We start from the raw sequence: 19,161 nt of genomic DNA on the forward strand, positions 1-19,161 counted from the left end.
TGAATATAGATGGAGAATGTCTCAACGAACATTAGCAGGACAAATTGAAGGGCGCGTTAAAAGTTTTCTACACCATAATCACATGGATTTAACACAGGGTCCTGAAAATTGGCAAAAAGATTTTATCATGTGAAAATTAGCGAAAGGTTTCACCACAATAATAAATCAGTGATATAAAACACATGGTTGTTTTAATAGATGAAGAGAAGTCATTGAAAGAAAACACACCATTCATTCAAAATAAACTTTTCGTAATAAACATGGACAACAAATTGGGGATGGAATGAGTACACCTCAGCACAACAAAGGAGCCTTGTGAGGGGAGGGCCCTAGGTCTTGAAAGATACTTGTCTTCCTGCGTGATGCTCCTCCCTGTGGCCATCAGAGGGCAGAGGAGAGTCCCCACAGGGCCTGTCATTCTCATGATTAGACACAGCCTAGAGCTTCATGTGGAACAGGGGCCATAGTTCACCCCAGTGAGTGTCTTGTTCTCAGGCAAAGCCAGGTGAGTCCAAGAGAGACTGTGCTCCTACTGGCCCAGCAGGGGGCCTTCAAGACCCTTCAGGATGAGAGTCCTCACAGCTGCTTTCCCTGAGGCTCCTTGCTGGTTAAAGGCACCTTGACATAAACCATTAGCTCCCACAGCTCTGCTGTCTCTCAGTGTGTGAGACTCCAGGTGATAGACGTGGGTGGGGACAGCAGGGGACTGGGAGTCTGAACCATCAGTCCCAGCTAAGAGGGTCACAGGTTGGCATGTGGAAGGTGGACTGGTCACATTTCCTTTCTTAGACAGAGTTTCTGCCTCTTTTTAACAAATGAGGTGAGTACTACCCCACAAAGTAGTTGTGAAGCTTGCGTGAGATGATGCATGAGTTACGGAACACAAACATAATTATTTTACAAGCATTAACTATTTACAACTTTTGGGACAGCATCCTCTTAAGATCAGCAGGAGCAAGGAGCATCAATGTATATTTTCCCCCTCATTATGGGTCCTTAAATGACTAGAATTTTTCTGGCAATACACAAAATATCAATCTTTCCTGACAGAGGGGCCAGAGGGCACCCTGGCGGCCCTCAGGTCTCAGAGGCAGTGTTTCCTGAGTTTGTTGGGGACCCAGGAGCCCCTCGTGAGTGACTGAGTCCTGGGCTGGGGATGGGCTGGAATGGTGCCCCAGGACCCAGGAGGTCCAAGCTTGCCAGGGCACACAGGTCTCTCTGTTGCCTGTGGCTGGCTCTCTGCCATGGCAGCAGGTATGGGCAGGACTGACCAAGGACTCTGCCTTGGGCTTGCTGTGCAGTTGCTGAGAAAGGTCTTTTATTTCAGCCCCCATGGGAGATTCAGGGCTCCGTTCCAAAGCAGAAAGTTCTGAAAGAAGCAGGAATACACAGTACCACCGCCAGACAACTTCAGAGCAGCGATCCCAGGAATCCCAGGAGTGGAGGACTCAGAAAGTGGGAGGCAGAGCTGATGGGGCTCAGTGCCCAATCTTCACTGACAATCTGCTCCTGGATGAGTGTCCCCGCTGTCTTCTGCTGTAACTCTTTGCTGTGAGGAAGTCTGGTCCCCGTGGGCTTCTTATTATACTAATTTGCATTTTTCATAGAAAATAATGTTAGGACTTTTCTTAAGGAACCCTGGCCAGTGCTTCTTGATTTTTATTTTCGCTGAAGTGCATATAATGTAATACGAACCATTTTAATGTGTACAATTCAGCGCAAAATAGAATTTTTAAATTTTAATTTACCATTCATTTGCTTCATTGACCACAAGAGGACAAGATACAGATTTCATTTCTATTTCTATTTTATTTTTTAAAGATTTTATTTATTTATTTTTAGAGAGAGGGGAAGGGAAGGAGAAAGAGAGGGAGAGAAACATCAATGTGTGGGTGCTTCTCACATGCCCCCTACTGGGGACCTGGCCCACAACCCAGGCATGTGCCCTGACTGGGCATCGATCTAGCGACCCTTGGTTCACAGGCCCACACTCAGTCCACTGAGTTACACCAGGCAGGGCTGAGTTCATTTTCAAATACATGCCCTCTATCACTTAGCTGGTCTTCCTCATCTCTGTAAAATGTTCAATGATTGTTCTCTGGAGCTCTTACTAAATGTCATGGTCACTTCTTTCCTTCTGACACCAGAGATATGACATTGGCCCTCCTCACTCTAGTCCCCAAGTACCTTCAGTCCTCACATCTGGTGACCCTGTGCTGCATTCTGGAAATTTCCTCAACACTGTACTCCACTGTCATAACTGGCCCTTCAGCTCTGTCTCATCCTTGATGGGAAGAATTGTTTAAGTGTGTCCATTCTATTGGGTTGTTCAACTCTTCAAATTCTAATCAAAACAATTCTGTAAAATAATTCATATTGCTGGCTCAGTATTTGCCTTTACTTTCCAGGTATTTGAACATAATAATCTTAATTTACTTTCATATTTCCTTACATGGTTGGTTGCGTGTGACAGTCCCCAGTGTCAGTAGATGGTGTCCCTAGCTCTGTCTGTCATCATTAGAATTTCTCCACTGTCCACTCTTGTAGGAGTCTCTCCCCTCACACACCTGGTCTCCCTCAGATCCTCCAGGGCTGTCCTGGGAGTCAGGCTGACCAGGGGCTGTGGCAGCTGCCCCTGTCCCATGCAGTCCACTCTCTCAGACTCAGCCTCTGCTCAGTGTTCTGCCCACCAGGGCTGGTCCATGGGAACCTCACACACACCCACGAGACAGACGTTCTTGGCTGACATACTAGATTCAGTCTGTTTCAGGACACACAGGGCAGACTGCTCACTGCTGATTATGAACTTGGGTGAGTGGGCAGAGACATCTCAGACCATGCACAGAACCATGGGGCAGGGGCCACACTTTCAGCCTTCGCCTGCTCCCTGACCTTCTTCCTGTGAGGTCCTGGAGTCCCTTTCCTTTTACTCAGGGGAGGGAATCATGTCCCTATGACCCATGGATAATCCAGAGCAGTACGGCCATTCAGTTTCAGTCTCTGTTCTTCAAGGTCATTCCTTCTCCATTTGGTGCCACGTCCACAGTTGGATCCCTTCCTTGACAAAGTCAGGAGGGGAGGTCCAAGACTTCAAAGAAGCATTTTCCAACCTGGTGGACGTGGCATGGAGGGCATGTTTACCCGCCCCCCTGAGTCAATTTTAGACATATCTAAAACGTAGAATAAGAATAGGCCCCCTGGGACAGCCTAACCAAGGCAGACAGCCAAGTTCCTGTTCAGACCAAGAAGCATAGTAACAGTAACTGCAAAAGCCAACGAATCCGAAATCGCTTGCCAGCTGAAATCGCTTACTAGCTAGAATAGTATAAAAGCTTCAGCTTTACTTTCAATAAAGGTCTTCAGAGCATCACCTGCCTTGAGCTGCGTAGTTGCCTGATTTCCGCGCCGACTTCTACCTTCACCTCGAGGGGACGCTTAGACCCGTTGCGGCCGGACCACGGCAATTTGGGAACTTTCATTTCTCTTTCCTGCACGTGTCTTACCTACGTACTTTAGAGCTGTTGTGAGTAGCTGTACTTGGTTGGTATTCAGAGCACATGTGGTCTCGACTGGGTGCTACAATCCTGCCCTCGACCCTAGACACCTTGATCCTCTCATGTCCCAGCACCTCACGTCTTCATCTGGTCTGCAAATGGAACTCTCCCTCCCATGAACCAGCACCACTGACCCACAGTCACTGTGGGGACTGGGCTTTGTGAGAACATCATTTACATTAGGAGACTGAAACAGAGACTGGACATCCCAGAGCTCACACAAAAACGGGGACAGAAACCACTTCCAGCCTTCACCTGCTCCCACACCCTTTAAAGGTGAGGACCTGGGATCCCTCCCCATCCACTCAGGAGCAGGCAGAATTTCCCTCCTGTGACTTGTGGGTAGTCCTTGTCATGGGGGTCCACTCGGTTTTGGTCTCTGTTCTCCACTGTGCTTCCCTCTTCATTTGTGGAATTTCATCTCTCTTTCCTAGACATGTCCCTGCCTACATAATGGAGAGCTATTGTGAGTAGCTGTGCTTGGCATCCAGAGAAGACAATGTCTCAAGTGGGTGCTAAAACCCTGCCCTTGACCCTGGACACCTTGATCCTCTCAAGTCCCAGCCCACTCACGTCCTCATCCTGTCTGGAAATGAAAGTCTCTCTCCATGAACAAGCACCACTGACCCACAGTCACTGTGGGGACTGGACTTTGTGACAACAGGATTTAGATGAGGAAACTGAGGCAGAGACTGGACACTATCACATGGATCACTTGGGCAATGGTTGATGGTTATTTAAATAAGTATCTGCTGTGAGTAAAAATCAGGGCTGTAACCCATAGCCATGTCCCCTGAAGCTTGATGGCAGGACCACAGCTTGAGGAAGAGGCCTGAACCAGGAAACAAGGGCACTGAGGGGGCAGGGGTCACTCAGAGGCTTGTCCCCCAGAAGGTGGGTGGACGCAGTTGCTGAGAAAAAACGAGAAGTCAGTGGGGGTGGCTGGAATAGAAAGAAAGTCACACTCTGGGGCCAGGAGGAGGGGTGTGTGTCCTTCCCTCATTTCCCTGCTTCTGTCCTTTGTGCTCATTGTCACAGCGACACTCATCTGCACTGCACAGTGAGGAGCAGACAGTGTCTCTGCTGAGCTGAGCTCTGCAGGCACAGGGACCCCGTGTTCCTGAAGCATCTGCAGGGCCTGGGTGACCACTGCCCATGGGGAGGACCCACAGGAAGGGGTTGATAGTTGGACTGAGGGGGAAGGGGACCTCATGGAGGGGGACCTGGAAGGCCATGCCCTGGGTCACTTCACTTGCAAGGGGCATCTCAGGAGGCTGAGGGTCTATTTTTTCCTCCATTATGGGAACAAGGGCCGGACTCCTCAGGAGACACTGTTCCCCTTCCTGAGGGGCTAGTGATGTAACAACCCCGTGACAAAGATGGTCAGCCTCCCAGTGGCCACACCCTATGAGTCTGTCTACACTGAGGACTCCTTGGGCTCTTCTTTCTGCACAGCCAGAACCAGACAGGAGACGCCATGACCCTCATCCTCTGGGCCCTGCTCTGTCTGGGTGAGACGTGAGGGGGGAGGGGAAGCCCTGCTCTGTCAGGACCCCAGGACTCAGGAGGCCCCTGGGGAGGAGGGTTCTGCTCAGGGACAGGGCAAATCTCTCACAGGGACTCTCTTGCAGGACTGAGAGTGGGCCTGAGGACCCCAGTGCAGGCAGGTGAGTCTGTCCCCAGGGGTCCCATATCCCTCTCTGCATAAAGAACAACGGGCCTCCTCATCAGGCACCTTGGGATGAAGAACAGAAGTTCTGGGTTAATGGATGGGGTATGTCAGGGAATATCTTGGGGCTGATATTTGGGGACTGGGGGTGGAAATATCTTGTGACCCAGCCTCTGACTCCTTCCAGGGACCCTCCCCAAACCCACCACCTGGGCTGAGCCAGGCCCCGTGATCCCCTGGGGGAGCTCAGTGACCATCTGGTGTCAGGCGGCCCTGCAGACACAGGATTTCCGTCTGCATAAAGAGGGAAGTCCAACACTCTGGGACAAACAGATGCCACTGGATCCTGAGGACAAGGTCAAGTTCTTCATCACAAACATGACAGACTACACTGCAGGGAGATATCACTGTTACTATGTCAGCCAAAATGTCTGGTCAGAGCCCAGTGACCCTCTGGAGCTGGTGGTGACAGGTGAGAGGACACTCAGAGGTCCCAGCCTCAAGCTCTGCCCTCAGGAAGGGGGATACTTTCAGGAGGTCTCCCCCTCGCGGCCCAGCCCTGGGAGACATGAGGGAGGTGTGGCCCCATTTACCATGCTGCCTCCTTCTCTCCTAGGAGTCTACAGCAAACCCAGCCTCTCAGCCCTGCCCAGCCCTGTTGTGACCTCAGGAGGGAAAGTGACCCTCAGATGTCACTCATATGAGGGATTTAGCATGTTTGTTCTGACTAAGGAAGGAGAAGACAGGCTCTCCTGGACCCTGGACTCACAGCTTCACCCCACTGGGCATTTTCAGGCCCTGTTCCCTGTGGGCCCCATGATACCCAGACAGAGGGGGACTTTCAGATGCTATGGCTGGTATAGGTCCAGACCCCAGGTGTGGTCACCACCCAGTGATGCCCTGGAGCTCATGGTGTCAGGTGAGTCCCTTTCTTGTTTCATCCATGATATGAGGTACCACACAGGTTATTGGGGTCTTTGCTGGGAGGGGAGCACTTGTGAGAGGTGGGGTGAGGGGAGCTTAGGGACTTGTAGGTCAGAGACACAGATCACCCACGGAGATTGAGTGCCTCTGAGGATGTAATGCTCCTCAGATATTCAAGCTCTGGCTACAGTGTCAAGGCTCTGGTTGTCAGCAGGGAGAGATTTCAGGGGAACCAGGGGCTCCAGGGTCTCTGATGGTTCTCGCTTCAGCCCAGCCCAGTGAGGCCTGTGGATGGGTAAGGGAGGCAGGTGACAGGTGAGGTGGCCATGGCAGTGGGTGATGTTGGGGGCCCAGCTGCACAGAGGAGCAGCCCGGTTCACATCAGCAGAAGGCGGATCCCACCCTCTGCTACCCAACCTGGGCTTATGGCCTGTGGGTGGGATGCAATGACAGAGGCTCAGAGTGCCCCCTGGGGTCAAGATCTCATCCAGTTTCTGCCCCGAGACCTTCTGGTCTCAAGTGAGCCACCCCTTCCCCTGTCTTCTCTGAGCTGCAAGGTCAACTGGGGGCCCTGTCCCCAGGAAAGTCTAAGGCATAATGGGAGTGCCAGGTGGCTCCACAGAGAAGGGTCTTCCTGTGAGAGGTGGAAGCAGGTGGGCATCTCCCACCCCTGGCACCTCCTGACCCTCAGGCTCAAACACAGCTGTGCAAGGGAGGGTGATGGCCTTGCTCAATGGTGACACAAAGAGTCAAGTGAGAATGGACTGGAGTCACAGGAGAGAGTCCTGGCCCACTGCCTTCAGGTGTCCCCCACTCAGAACTAGTGTAGCACTGCCCCCAAGAGGTACATGCCACAGGCAGGACCCCCAGGAGAGAGGGTAGAATGTGTGTAGACTCAGCTGCCTAGGGAGGTGAGCTCTGAGGATCTTTCCCCACCTGAGTGAGGGTGAGCTGCCTCGCCAGGACCCGCAGGGGCGTGTCCATTTCTGACTTTCTGGGGCACCAGACAAGTAACTGCTCCAAGACCTGCTCCTGGTCCCGCCCTCTCTGGGATGGTCCTGCCCTCAGGGACAGTCCTGTTTGTCCCAGTAACTGGGACCTTGTACAGATGAAACAGCTGAGGGAGACATGGGTTGTGGGGCAGCAGGTACCTCCAGCCTGGGGACTCAGCTTAGCAAGCAGAAAGCTCGATATCAAGGAGAGTGGGAGGATTTGGAAATTCCCATGGAGGGTGTCAACTGTTCCTGCTTCCACACCGAATCTGTGGGATTTTCCACCAAAAGCCTAGGCCTCTGAGTAGTTTGCTTGGTGCCAGTTTGGAAAATTCGGTGTCCCAATCTGGCTTCTAATACAGGAAAGATAGCTGGACTGTGGAGGAGAGACCGGGAGGGTTAGAGAGAGAACAGACAGACTCTCTCCTGGCCCCTCATTCCAGAGACAGTGAAACCCACCGACCTGCATGGGTGTCCCTGAACACTCTCAGAGGAGGACAGGAGGTGGCTTGGGCCAAGGTGGGGCTACTGTGGGTGATGGTGGAGTCCCCACTTGACACTCTCCAATGGGGAGAAGGGCCCCCACCTGTGGGCATCACTCTGCAGGCCCCTGGGCCCACCTGGAGGCCTCTAGCACTCAGTGCTCACTTGAGACTCAGGTTGGCTGTGGGAGGCCATGGATGGTTCATGAGGCACTGGGGTTTCCTGCCCAGGTTCGGTATGAAATTCATGTCTGCTGTGTATATTTCTGTGCACACTTGTCTATTATAGCATGTTCTCTGAGAAATTGAAAGCAATGCTTCCATATATAGATTTAAGTTATAAACATTTCTGACTTTCAAAAGATAATACACTCATTTTGACTGTGATTCTGTTAAATTTGTCCCTTTATTATGAAAAGTAACCATTTCACATGGCCGCTGTGTGTCAGTAGATTGAGTGCCAGCCTGCAAATCAAATGGTAGCTGGTTTGATTCCCAGTCAGGGCACATGCCTGGGGTGTGGGTCAGGTCTCCAATAGGGGGTGCTCAAGAGGAAGCACACATTGATGTTTCTCTCCCTCTCTTTCTATTTCGAAAACAAATAAACAAACAAACAAATAAATAAATATTTTTAAAGAAAAGTAACATTTTAGTAAAAAGAAGTTTTTTAAAAAATAAATGTGCTTTACATATTTTCTTCTAGACTTCAGATACATTTTGAGGTTTTTTTCATAAAATTGTCCATACATACATCTCAAGAATTTTTCAAGTATCCCGTATATGTGTGTGTATAGATGAGACTAACCCATGGACCCTGAGTCCTCAGCTGCTGAATAAATAAAAGCTCTCCTCTCTAGAGGAGTGAGCTTGGGTGGTTCAGTCTCCCACTGTGAGCAGACAGATTACAAGGACATCCTCTGTTCTGTAATAAGAGACCACATTTCTCAGTAAAACTGAATTATCAGGGCAAAGACAACCTATGTCCCAAAGGGCCTCAGGACCAAAGTCTACACTCAAAAGTCCCCAGGAGACTGACAGGACCCATGACAGCAGACAGGACCCCCATTGCAGAGAAAGGATTCCAGAAGGGCCTGGAAACAGTCACATCATGAGGAACAGGAGAGTTTTGAGGACAGTTGGCTTGAGAGGAATTAACTCCTCACACACGCACTTCTTTATGTTTTTCAAGGAGTAGCCGACATCATCCACCCCTCACACAACAGCTCAGACAACTCGAGTGGTGAGTAGGAGAGTCCTCAGTTGTGGGGCTGGGGCAGAGGGTCCTGTCTGTCAGGGGGAGACTGGTGTGCTGGGTGGGCACCCAGGATCCAAGGGTGACTGTCTGCTATGACCTCTGTGACGTCTTTGTCCACATTTCCTAGACTCCCACCCCCAGGACTACACAGTGGGGAATCTCATCCGCATGGGTGTGGCTGTTCTGGTCCTGCTGGTCCTCGGGGTGCTGCTGTCTCAGGCTCGAGACAGCGAGAGAATGGCCCAGGCTGCCACCAGGACCTGAACACAGAGGTAAAGGAGCACCGTTCAGAGTGGGAGAGACTTGGATTGTGCCCAGAAGGTTCTGGAAGATAATCTGGGACACACTGCATAACATGTCTGGAGCTCACTGCAGGTGGAGGACTCCTTGCTCATATGCAGGACCATGTCTGGACCCTTCTGCCATTAAATTCAGCCCATCTCCTCCCAACCACTGTTGAGTCATGTGACCAGTTCCTACCTTTTCCCAATTCAGTTAAATTAGTGTTGATCCCACATGGCATGGCCACCTCCACACCTCCCAACACTTTCAGAAAACTTGTCCTTCTTTATGTCTAATTACATCTGCCTTGGTGTTTGTATGGAGTGTCCATCCACTCAGTGCACAGCATGCAATCTATTTTAATACATTAATGAGCTGGCATCACAGAGATTCAGTTCACAAGAGAAAAATTTAAAATGATGCCCTAGCACCCTCTCTGGACCCCAGATGCCTTCACCTTTCCCCAGATGGCACCTGTGGACTTTCCACAGGAACCTCCTCACATGGAGTCAAGACTTTTTTCTCTCTACAATTGAGGATATTTACATTGCTTTTTTGGAGAGATGGAAGAGAGAGAGAGAGCAACACTGATGTGAGAAGCAAGCACTGATTGGTTGCCTCCCATACATGCCTGGACAGGGGTTTGAACTTGCAATGTAGGTATGTGCCCTGACTGGGATTGGAAATCACAAGGTTTTGGTTATGGGACGATGCTCCAACCAACACAGCCACACCAGCCTGGGGGAAATCAAGACATTTTTGTCTGAAGGGATCTCCTGGGATGCACTGCCTGGGAAAACCCATTGTTAAAACCATGGGAGTATACAGATAATGTATTAGAGAACTGCACACTTGAGACCTATATGATTCTATTACTCATGTCATCCCAATGAATTCCTCTTAATAAAACACTGGTTCTTGGCATTTTACCATTTCTGGTATTTATGGTCCCTTTGTGGACAACTTCAAGGTGCCCTGTGAGGTCCTGATGCAAAGCTGGGATGTGAAACACAAACTGACTTTCAGAGACAGTACAAGCCAACGTGGGGCACCAGCAACACCAGTCTGACAGACCCACAGTGGGCCTAAGCTGCCTGTCCTTTTGTGTGTAATGATGATTTCTACTTCAGTGTTGTGGCACCATTTCTGTGAAAATACAAGGCCACAGTCCCAACTTATGCAGACAATGGACCAAGGGGAAAACCCTTCTATCCCTTCAGGGAGAGAACAGTGAGCAGATAGAGTTCTAATGCATCACTTGTAGAAGTGCAAATAATAATTGCCAATTGAGTGGATATGTTACACTTACCCACTTAGAGACACAGAGCTGTACCTTTGAGTACCTGCCTTAGAGAACTTGTGTACATGGGCATCATTCACAAGGGCATTGATTAGGGTTCAGGTAGTTCTGGTTTGAGAGTTTTCAGGGAAGTGTGAAGCATGAGGCAACAGAGCCCCTTCCTATGGAAAAGCCCCAACAGAATGCTTGCAGGCTGTGTGCAGTGGGGTCTCAGGGAGTCACCAGGGTGGTAGAAAGAATGTTAGCCAGATAGATAGAGGCTCAGATAGGGCACCTGCCTGCCAGCTGTGTGTAGGCAGGGCTCATCAGAGGAACCATATCCTGTGTTAGTACTGCTGTTGGCAGAGAGCTGCCCCCTGTCTCTTGCCCTGAGGTCAGACAACTCAGTTCATCCTTGTGTGTCCCTGGTTTCTTTCAAGCTGCTGCCCCAGTGCTGAAACTTAGAGGGAGTGAGTCTGAGTAAGTCTGTGTGTGGTTCCTGAAGGTGGAAGTGCCTGGGACTCCAGCAGCCTTCAGACTCAGCAGCTCTCCCTCCTGACTTTTATCTGCCACACAGGGGTGTGGGACCATCCCATTTTGTTTCTCTGAGTCTCCATGTGGCTTCTTCTTTAACCCTTAGTTGTGAGACTCCTGTTCAGCTAGAATTCAGGAACTTCTGGCTGATGGTTTTTCTGTAGTTTTGTAATAATTCTGATGTGGATGAAAAAAGTGTGTGTCATTTTGGTTTTGTTTTGATGTCTTGTGATTGTTTATTTCCCTTGTCCTTCAGATGCATCCATGTAGCACATGACCTCCTTTCCTTCTTTTATAACAAGTTTTATTTCTCAATAAAGTTGACATCAAATATTATGTAAGTTTCTCGGTCACAAGATAGATTACAAATGTATTTTTGAATTTTTGTGCCACTTTTTCTCCCTCTTGCATCTCACTCTCTCCAGTTTGGTGTCATAGTCCTTCTAACTGAATTAAATCATTTTCTATTCCTTTCACCAAGGGTAGAAATATGAAAATATCTAATAACTTGCTCCTCTGGAAGTACCTTGTTTCAGGCTCATTTGCTTTATAAAAAGACTAGAAAACACTTTCCTATTTCAATTAAAGTGTATGATTCAACTCCTCAGAGAGAAAAAAATGTCCCCTGTGGTCAAGGCTCTCTCTCCAGAAATTTGTTCTCTCTCCTGGAGACTCAGCCTCACTGGGTGGAGTTGGGAGGACACACAGGTTCCCACTTAGGGACTGGCCCGGCTGACACATTCACCTTGTCCCTTAAAGCAAATGGGGCTCCGTGTACAATCTTCACTAACACTCTGCTCCTGGAAGGTGTGTCCCCACTGTCTTCTGGTGTCACTCTTTGCTATGAGGAAGTCTGATCCCAGGGAACTTGTCACTATGGTGATGTGCACGTCCTCTAGGAAGTAATTTTAGGGCATTTTATGACCCAATGCCAGTCATGCACCATTTTCTTTTTGATTTGAAATTCACATTAAAATAAAACGAACCATTTAAAAATTTTTATATTGATTGATTTGAGAGGTGGGGCAGAGAGAGAGAGAGCAACATTGATTGTTGACCCACTTCCTGATGCATCCATTGATTCTTTGTGTGTGTGCCCTGACTGGGGATCAAGCCCACAACCTTGGATATTGGGATGATGCTCTGACCCACTGAGTGACCCTGACAGGGCCTAAAATTAACCATTTCTGATGTGTTAAATTGGGTGTAGGATATGTTCTTGTGTTATTATTTGATCTTCATTTTTCTTCATTAAGCACAAAAAGTCAAGATACAGATTTCATATTTATATACCTGCTCCCTAACACTAGATTGGTTTTTCTTCATCTCGGTAAAATGTGGGATTATTTATCTCTCAAGCTGTTACTAAATGCCATGCTCACTTCTTTCTTTCTGACAGTGAAGATATGATGTCCACCCTCCTCACTCTAGTCCCCAATTACCTTCAGTCCCCCCTTCTTGTCTCTCTAGGCTGCATTCTGGAAATTTCCTCTGTATTGTACTCCACTGTCTAAATGGCCCTTCAGCTCTGTCTCATCCTTGATGGGAAGAATTGTTTTCACGTGTCTGTCTATTGGGCTTTTTCATCTCTAAGGTTTCTGACTCATTATATTCATCTACATAAAACAATTCATATTATTGGCTCAAAATTTGAATCCTCCCTATATTTTTTAGGTATTTACATGTGATCATCTTCCATTGCTCTCATATTTTCCTTCTCACTCTCTTTCATTGGGTGTGACAGTCCCCAGTATCAGTAGATGGCATCTACAGCATTGTCTGTCCCTCTCAGGAAGTCTCCACTGTCCACTCTTGTAGGAGCCTCTCCCCTCACACACCTGGTCTCCCTCAGATTCTCCAGGGCTGTTCTGGGAGTCAAGCTGACCAGAGGCTGTGGCAGCTGTCCCTGCCCCATGCAGTCCACTCTCTCAGACTCTGCACCTGCTCAGCGTTCTGCCCACCAGGGCTGGTCTAATAGGAGTCACACACACACACACACACACACACACACACACACACGGGTCAGACACCCATGGCAGACATACTGGACTCAGTGTGTTTCACTGAGGCAGACTGCTCACTGCTGTCCATGAACTTGGGCAAGTCGGAGAGACATCCCAGAGCCCACACAGAAACACGGGGCAGGGACCACACTTCCAGCCTTCACCTGCTCCCTGACTCCTCTTCCTCTGAGGACCTGGGGCCCTTCTCTGTCCACTCAGGTGGAAAGCCCCTTCCTATGACCCTTGGATGGTCCTGGTCACTGGAGGCCTCTCACTTTCAGTTTCTGTTCTCCACTGTGGTTCCCTCTCTTTTGGGAAACTTTCATTTCTCTTTCCTGCATGTGTCTGTGCCTACATACTTTAGAGCTGTTGTGAGTAGCTGTACTTGGTTGGTATTCAGAGCAGACAAGGTATGGAGTGAGTGCTACAATCCTGCCCTTTACCCTGGACACCTCGACCCTCTCATGTCCCAGCCCACTCACGTCTTCATCTGGTCTGGAAATGGAAGCCTCCCTCCCATGAACCAGCACCACTGACCCACAGCCACTGTGGGGACTGGGCTTTGTGTCAACAGGATCCAGATGAGGAGACTGAGGCAGAGACTGGACATTACCACTCAAGGACACAAGGACATTGGATGATGAGTATTTAAGTAAATATCTGCTGTAAGTAAAAATCAGGACTCTAACCAAAATCAATGTCCCCTGATGCTTGAAGGCAAGACATCTTGAAGGCAAGAATTGAACCTGGAAACAAGGGGCACTGAGGGACCAGGGATCACTCAGAGGCTTGTCCCCGGGAAGGTGGGTGGACGCTGTTATTAAGCAAACATGAGAAGTCGATGAGGGTGGCTGGGATAAAAAGAAAGACTCACTCCGGGGTCAGGGAAACATGCGTGTGTCCTTCCCTCAATTCCCTGTGTCTGTCCGTTGTGCTTACTGTCACAGTGACACTCGCTTGAATTGCACAGTGAGGAGGGGACAGTGTATCTGATGACCTGAGCTCTGCAGACACAGGGACCCTCGTGTTTCTGAAGCATCTCCAGGGCCTGGGTGACCACTGTTCATGGGGAGGACCCACAAGGAGATGCTCATGGCCATACTAAGGGGGAATGGGACCCTGTTGGAGAGCCTCTGATCTGAAAATACTCGACCTGGGTTCGAGGAATACTCACCTGCATTCCTGAGGGGCATCTCAGGAGGATCTGAGTGGGATAGTCCTTCATGAGAATATGAGTGGGACTCCTGAGGTGAAACTGTCCCTCTTCCTGAGGGGCTGCTGATGTGACAGCCCCATGACAGCAACAGTCAGCCTCCCAGTGACCATATTCTGCATCTTCCACTTTAGGACACCGTGGTCTCTTCCTCCTGCACAGCTGGGTTCACAGAGGAGACACCATGACCCTCAGCCTCATGGCCCTTCTCTGCCTTGGTGAGATGTGAGGGGGGAGGGGACATCCTGCTCTGTAAGGACCCCAGGGCTCAGGAGGCTCCTGGGGAGGAGGGTTCTGCTCAGGACTCAGGGCAAATCTCTCACAGGGACTCTCTTGCAGGGCTGAGCCTGGGCCTGAGGACTCCAGTGCAGGCAGGTGAGTCTGTCCCCAGGGCTCCCAAGTGTCATTCCCCACTGGGGACAGGAGGCCATCCCCTGGGAAGTTGGGGATGAAGAATGGCAGTTCTGGGATGACAGATGAAGGACATCTGAGATGTTGGGGGCTGAGAGGTAGGCACTGGGGTAAAAAATGTTCAGACTCAGCCCTTCATTCCTTTCAGGGACCCTCCACAAACCGACCCTCTGGGCTGAGCCAGGATCCATGATCCTCTGGGGGAGCTCAGTGACCATTTGGTGTCAAGGGACCCTGGAGGCTAAGGAGTACCATGTGTATAAAGAGGGGATCTCAAAGCCCTGGGATAGGCAGAAGCCACTGGATCCTGGGAACAAAGCCAAGTTCTCCATAACACACACGACAGAGCGCACTGCGGGGAGATATCACTGCTCCTATCTGAGCCAAGGTGTCTGGTCAGAGCGGAGCGACCCGCTGGACCTGGTGGTAACAGGTGAGAAGACACTCAGAGGTCCCAGCCTCAGGCTTTCCCCTCAGGAAGAGGATGCTCTCACGGGGTCTCTCACTCACAGACAAGCCCTGGGTAATGTGAGGGAGGTGTGAGCCCCATTTAACATGCTGCCTCTTTCTTTCCCAGGAGTCAACAGCAAACCCAGCCTCTCAGCCCTGCCCAACCCTGTTGTGACCTCAGGAGGGAATGTGACCCTCCAGTGTGACTCTCGGGAAGAATTTGACAGGTTCATTCTGACCAGGGAAGGAGAAGACAGGCTCTCCTGGACCTTGGACTCAAAGCGACACCCCAGTGGGCAGGTCCAGGCCCTGTTCCCTGTGGGCCCTGTGACCCCCAACCACAGATGGAGGTTCAGATGCTGTGGCTGTTACAAGAAGACACCGCACGTGTGGTCACAGCCCAGTGACTCCCTGGAGCTCCTGGTCTCAGGTAAAGAAGTCTTATCCTGGACCTACCCACAGTTTAGGCACTAGACAGGTTCCTGGGGTTTTTATTAGGACGGAGCCCCATGTGAGAGGTGAAGTGAGGGGAGCACAGGGGCTCCTGGACCAGAGACAGAGAGAGAGAGTGACCTGGGGCCAGGCCAGGAGGGTTCATGGCAGGAGCAGCCCTGTCACTCCTGTCTGGTCCCTGCAGGTGGCTCAGGGAAGCCCTCCCTCCTGACCCAGCAGGGCTCCATTGTGTCCTATGGACAGAGTCTGACCCTCCAGTGTCTCTCTGACATTGGCTGTGACAGATTTTCTCTGTTCGGAAGAGGAAGGACCTCCCCAGATCAGTCCTGCAGCCCCAGGCTGGGCTGCCTCAGGCCAACTTCCCCCTGGACACTGTGAGCAGCTCCCACGGGGGCCAGTACAGGTGCTATGGTGGACCCAGCTTCTCCTCCAAGTGGTCGCCCTCAGTGACCCCCTGGACAACCTGGTGGCAATCCTAGAGCCTATGGGCTCAGTCAGGGACCCAGAGTCTGCTCAGGCACTGCTGGGGGTCTCAGGTGGTAATGGCCAGAATAAGGGGTGTGGGGTCCCCAGGGAAAGAGACAGAGAGAGACAGGAGATGGAAGGGGGAGGAGGAGACAGAGGAAACAGAGCCAGACAGAGAGGAGGGTCCTCAGAAAGGGGCCTGGTGACTCTCAGGTCAGAACATGGTGGGCAGCAGCCCCTCACCCGCCCCCTCTCTCTAGGATGGCTCCCTGACAGACCCTCCCTCTCGGTGCAGCCTGGCCCCATGGTGGCCTCAGGAGAGAACGTGACCCTGCTGTGTCAGTCATGGAGCTGGAGGGACACTTTCTTTCTGACCAAGGAGGGAGAAGCTGGTCCCCCGCTGCGTCTCAGATCACAGTCCCAAGCTCAGCAGCACCAGGCAGAGTTCTCCATGGGTCCTGTGACCTCGGCCCACAGGGGGACCTACAGGTGCTACAGCACAAACCACAGCAGCCCCTACCTGCTGTCACAGCCCAGTGACCCCCTGGAGCTCCTGGTGTCAGGTGAGGCCCCTGACCCTGTCCTCTGTACTCTCACTGGGCCCTGTCCCTAGGAGATTCGGGGAGAGAAATAAATGAGGAGTGCAGGAGGCTCCACAGAGGGGGATCCAGCCCCTGAGAGGTGGAAAGAGACTAGGCCTCCCACCCCTGAGCCCCTGTTCTGAATCTCAGCAGAGAGAAAGAGCAGGAGAGAGGAGGGAGGTGTGTGAGAAGTGAGGAGAAAGGTGATTAGACTGAGCAGAGAGGACAGATCCCCTCCCCCACTCACCTCCTGCATCTTCATCTCAGAGTCTGAGCACCTGGGGTCCCCCCTCCCCTGGGAGCCCAGCTCTGCAGGCCCCTGGGCTCACCTGGAGCGTCCAGCACTCAGTGCTCACCTGAGAGTGAGGAGGGGCTGTGCCAGGCTCAGGAGGAGCTGGGGGCTCCAGCCCACACTCAGGGCTCCCCTGTCTGCTCTGTGGTTCTTGGGGCCCCTCTGTTCCTGCTCCTTTCTGAGGACTTTTGGGCAGTGTGTCAGTGTACAGAGTAACAGTTTAATTTACAGTATATGGAGTCAACATTTAAATGTCTATAATGCTGTTCCTAGTTTCATAGGGAAGACTAAATTCAGACTCTTGTTGCAGAAAAGAACTTCTGGTTACTATTAAGTCTTTGTATGACACACATTTCAAATGAGGTTTTAGTGAACTTCAGAAGCATTTGATAGATATTTGTAAAACTGAGTAACCTTATAGCCAACTTTCAGAACCACACATCTAAGAATGTAATTTGTGTGTAAGCGGTTTGATTCCTTTGTACAGTCTAAATAGTAGAAAGTACCCATAGGAAAGATATTGGTTTGGGTGCATTTATTTCCTCACCAGTATAACTTCCTAAAATTCTCTTTCTTTGGATTGTTTTTCAATTGATCTCACTGATACACTGAGAAAATTATTATAACCACACGTCAAAGGTCACATCACTTATTGCACACTGTATACCTATTTTTCTCGCTCCAAATTCCACATGATAAAATGAGCAAATCACATATGCCATAGCTTTTCCTCTGAATAACAGTTCTATTCATAACCCCAATTATTTCAAGGCAAACTCATTGAGATATCTACATTTTATATTGAATGCGCTATCAACATTTATTTCAATGTTTTTTGATTTCCTTAGAGTTTTGTTAGGATTTATTTTTTACTGACAGATACGCATCTTCTAAAAATTATCTTTTCTTTCTCCTCTATAACTACATGAGACACATTCCAAAAGGCTTCCTGCTTTCAACCATTTGAATATTAATGCAAATGAATAACATTTATTGTCCATGTGCATTTTCCGAACTGTGTGACCTGATATTTAGAATTTTGGTGGGGACCTTTGGAATTAGAACATAAGTGATTAACTTTTTTATATCTTATTTTCTATATCAAAATGGGGAAGCACATTCTCATACTTTCCTAGTTTTGGTGCTTGCAAAATACAGCAATTTGGGGACATTTCTCTGTTCCTAAAAGTGTGAAAACCACAACTGTGGGTTTTCTTGGTTGGCAGTGTTGATAAGTAGTGTGTGGAGTTTGTGTTTTGGGGTAAATATGACAGGATTAACCATCCATCCATGAAATCTTGCCAGAATTTACAGAGTTTGTCCAAAAGAAGAGAGAAGATGACCGGCTGCCCCTTCTGGGCCACTGACCTGATCTCTGACCCTATGGTCCATGGTCCCAAGTCCCTATTCCTTTTCTCCTCTGCCTCCTCCCTACATCCCAAAGAGAAGAAGTTGTTCCCTATTGAAGACCAGACTAGAAACTTCTGGGGACCTGCCTCCTTATGACCTGTTCTGGGTCTTGCGTCACAGACTGAACCCAGAACTCACAGCTCTAAATTATTCCTGAACTGGTACCATTTTTCCCACCTGATCCAGAGCTCTTGGGCACAGCTTGGTCTTTTCATGGTGGCTAGGAGTCAGAGCTGAATTCAGACATTCCAGGGATGCTGACATCAAGGGGATTAAAGAGCCTGGGGGGATACCAGAGTCCTGGAGATTTGGGGCTGCCTGACTATGCTGACCTCCGACCCCACATTTTGCAGCCTCCCAACCCAAAGACTACACAGTGGAAAACCTGATCTGCGTGGGCGTGGCTGGATCGGTCCTGATGGTCCTCGGGGTGATGGTGCTTCAGGCTCGAGACAGTGAGAGACTGGCCCAGGCTGCAGCCAGGACATGAACACAGAGGGGACAGGGCACCATTCAGAGAGAGGGAACCATGGAGCCCATCTGATGACCCAGGAGGAGGTGAAGGACAGTCTCACCGCAGGTGGAGAAACTCTGCTGATTTGTCCATGGGGCAGACAAGTTTTGGGAACAGGAAACGTGAGCCATGTTCCTATGGAGACGCCTCCTCCATCCCACTGTAGGGGGACGCCCCTCCTCATCCTCACTGACTCCCCTTGACTGTCCTCCTGTTCTCACCCCTGTGACATGAGGGGCCGCCCCACATGGCTGGTTTGGGTTCACATCTACACACCCCTTCATGCTGGATCCCACTCACATAAACAAAAGTGGTGTCCTCATACCCCGGGAGGACTTTTTAAGCCATAAAGACAAAGTACTGACACCAGCAACAGAGTGAATGAACATAAACATTCT

General features: G+C 50.1%; 1 protein-coding gene and 1 pseudogene across 2 annotated transcripts; both read left to right on the forward strand.

Annotated features, from left to right (window-relative positions):
* Nucleotides 1-4,975: 4,975 nt before the first annotated feature.
* On the forward strand, nucleotides 4,976-10,087 carry LOC119036003 (leukocyte immunoglobulin-like receptor subfamily A member 5). 2 transcript variants are annotated; one of them, XM_037127569.2, is made up of 6 exons: nucleotides 4,976-5,065; nucleotides 5,186-5,221; nucleotides 5,411-5,695; nucleotides 5,840-6,142; nucleotides 8,811-8,861; nucleotides 9,004-10,087. In XM_037127569.2, the coding sequence occupies exons 1-6, from the start codon at nucleotides 5,032-5,034 to the stop codon at nucleotides 9,138-9,140; spliced, it is 846 nt and encodes a 281-aa protein (XP_036983464.2). In that variant the 5' UTR covers nucleotides 4,976-5,031; the 3' UTR covers nucleotides 9,141-10,087. The 2 variants fall into 2 exon arrangements, with proteins under 2 accessions (XP_036983464.2, XP_053512706.1); XM_053656731.1 differs by having other exon boundaries at nucleotides 5,528-5,695.
* Nucleotides 10,088-13,342: 3,255 nt separating this feature from the next.
* LOC119036002 (leukocyte immunoglobulin-like receptor subfamily A member 6) lies at nucleotides 13,343-18,836 on the forward strand (annotated as a pseudogene).
* The last annotated feature ends 325 nt before the right edge of the window (nucleotides 18,837-19,161 follow it).

The sequence above is a fragment of the Artibeus jamaicensis genome, unplaced genomic scaffold (genome assembly GCF_021234435.1).
Source record: "Artibeus jamaicensis isolate MK-2021 breed Jamaican fruit bat unplaced genomic scaffold, CSHL_Jam_final scaffold_2693, whole genome shotgun sequence".
In the NCBI taxonomy this organism is placed as follows: domain Eukaryota; kingdom Metazoa; phylum Chordata; class Mammalia; order Chiroptera; family Phyllostomidae; genus Artibeus; species Artibeus jamaicensis.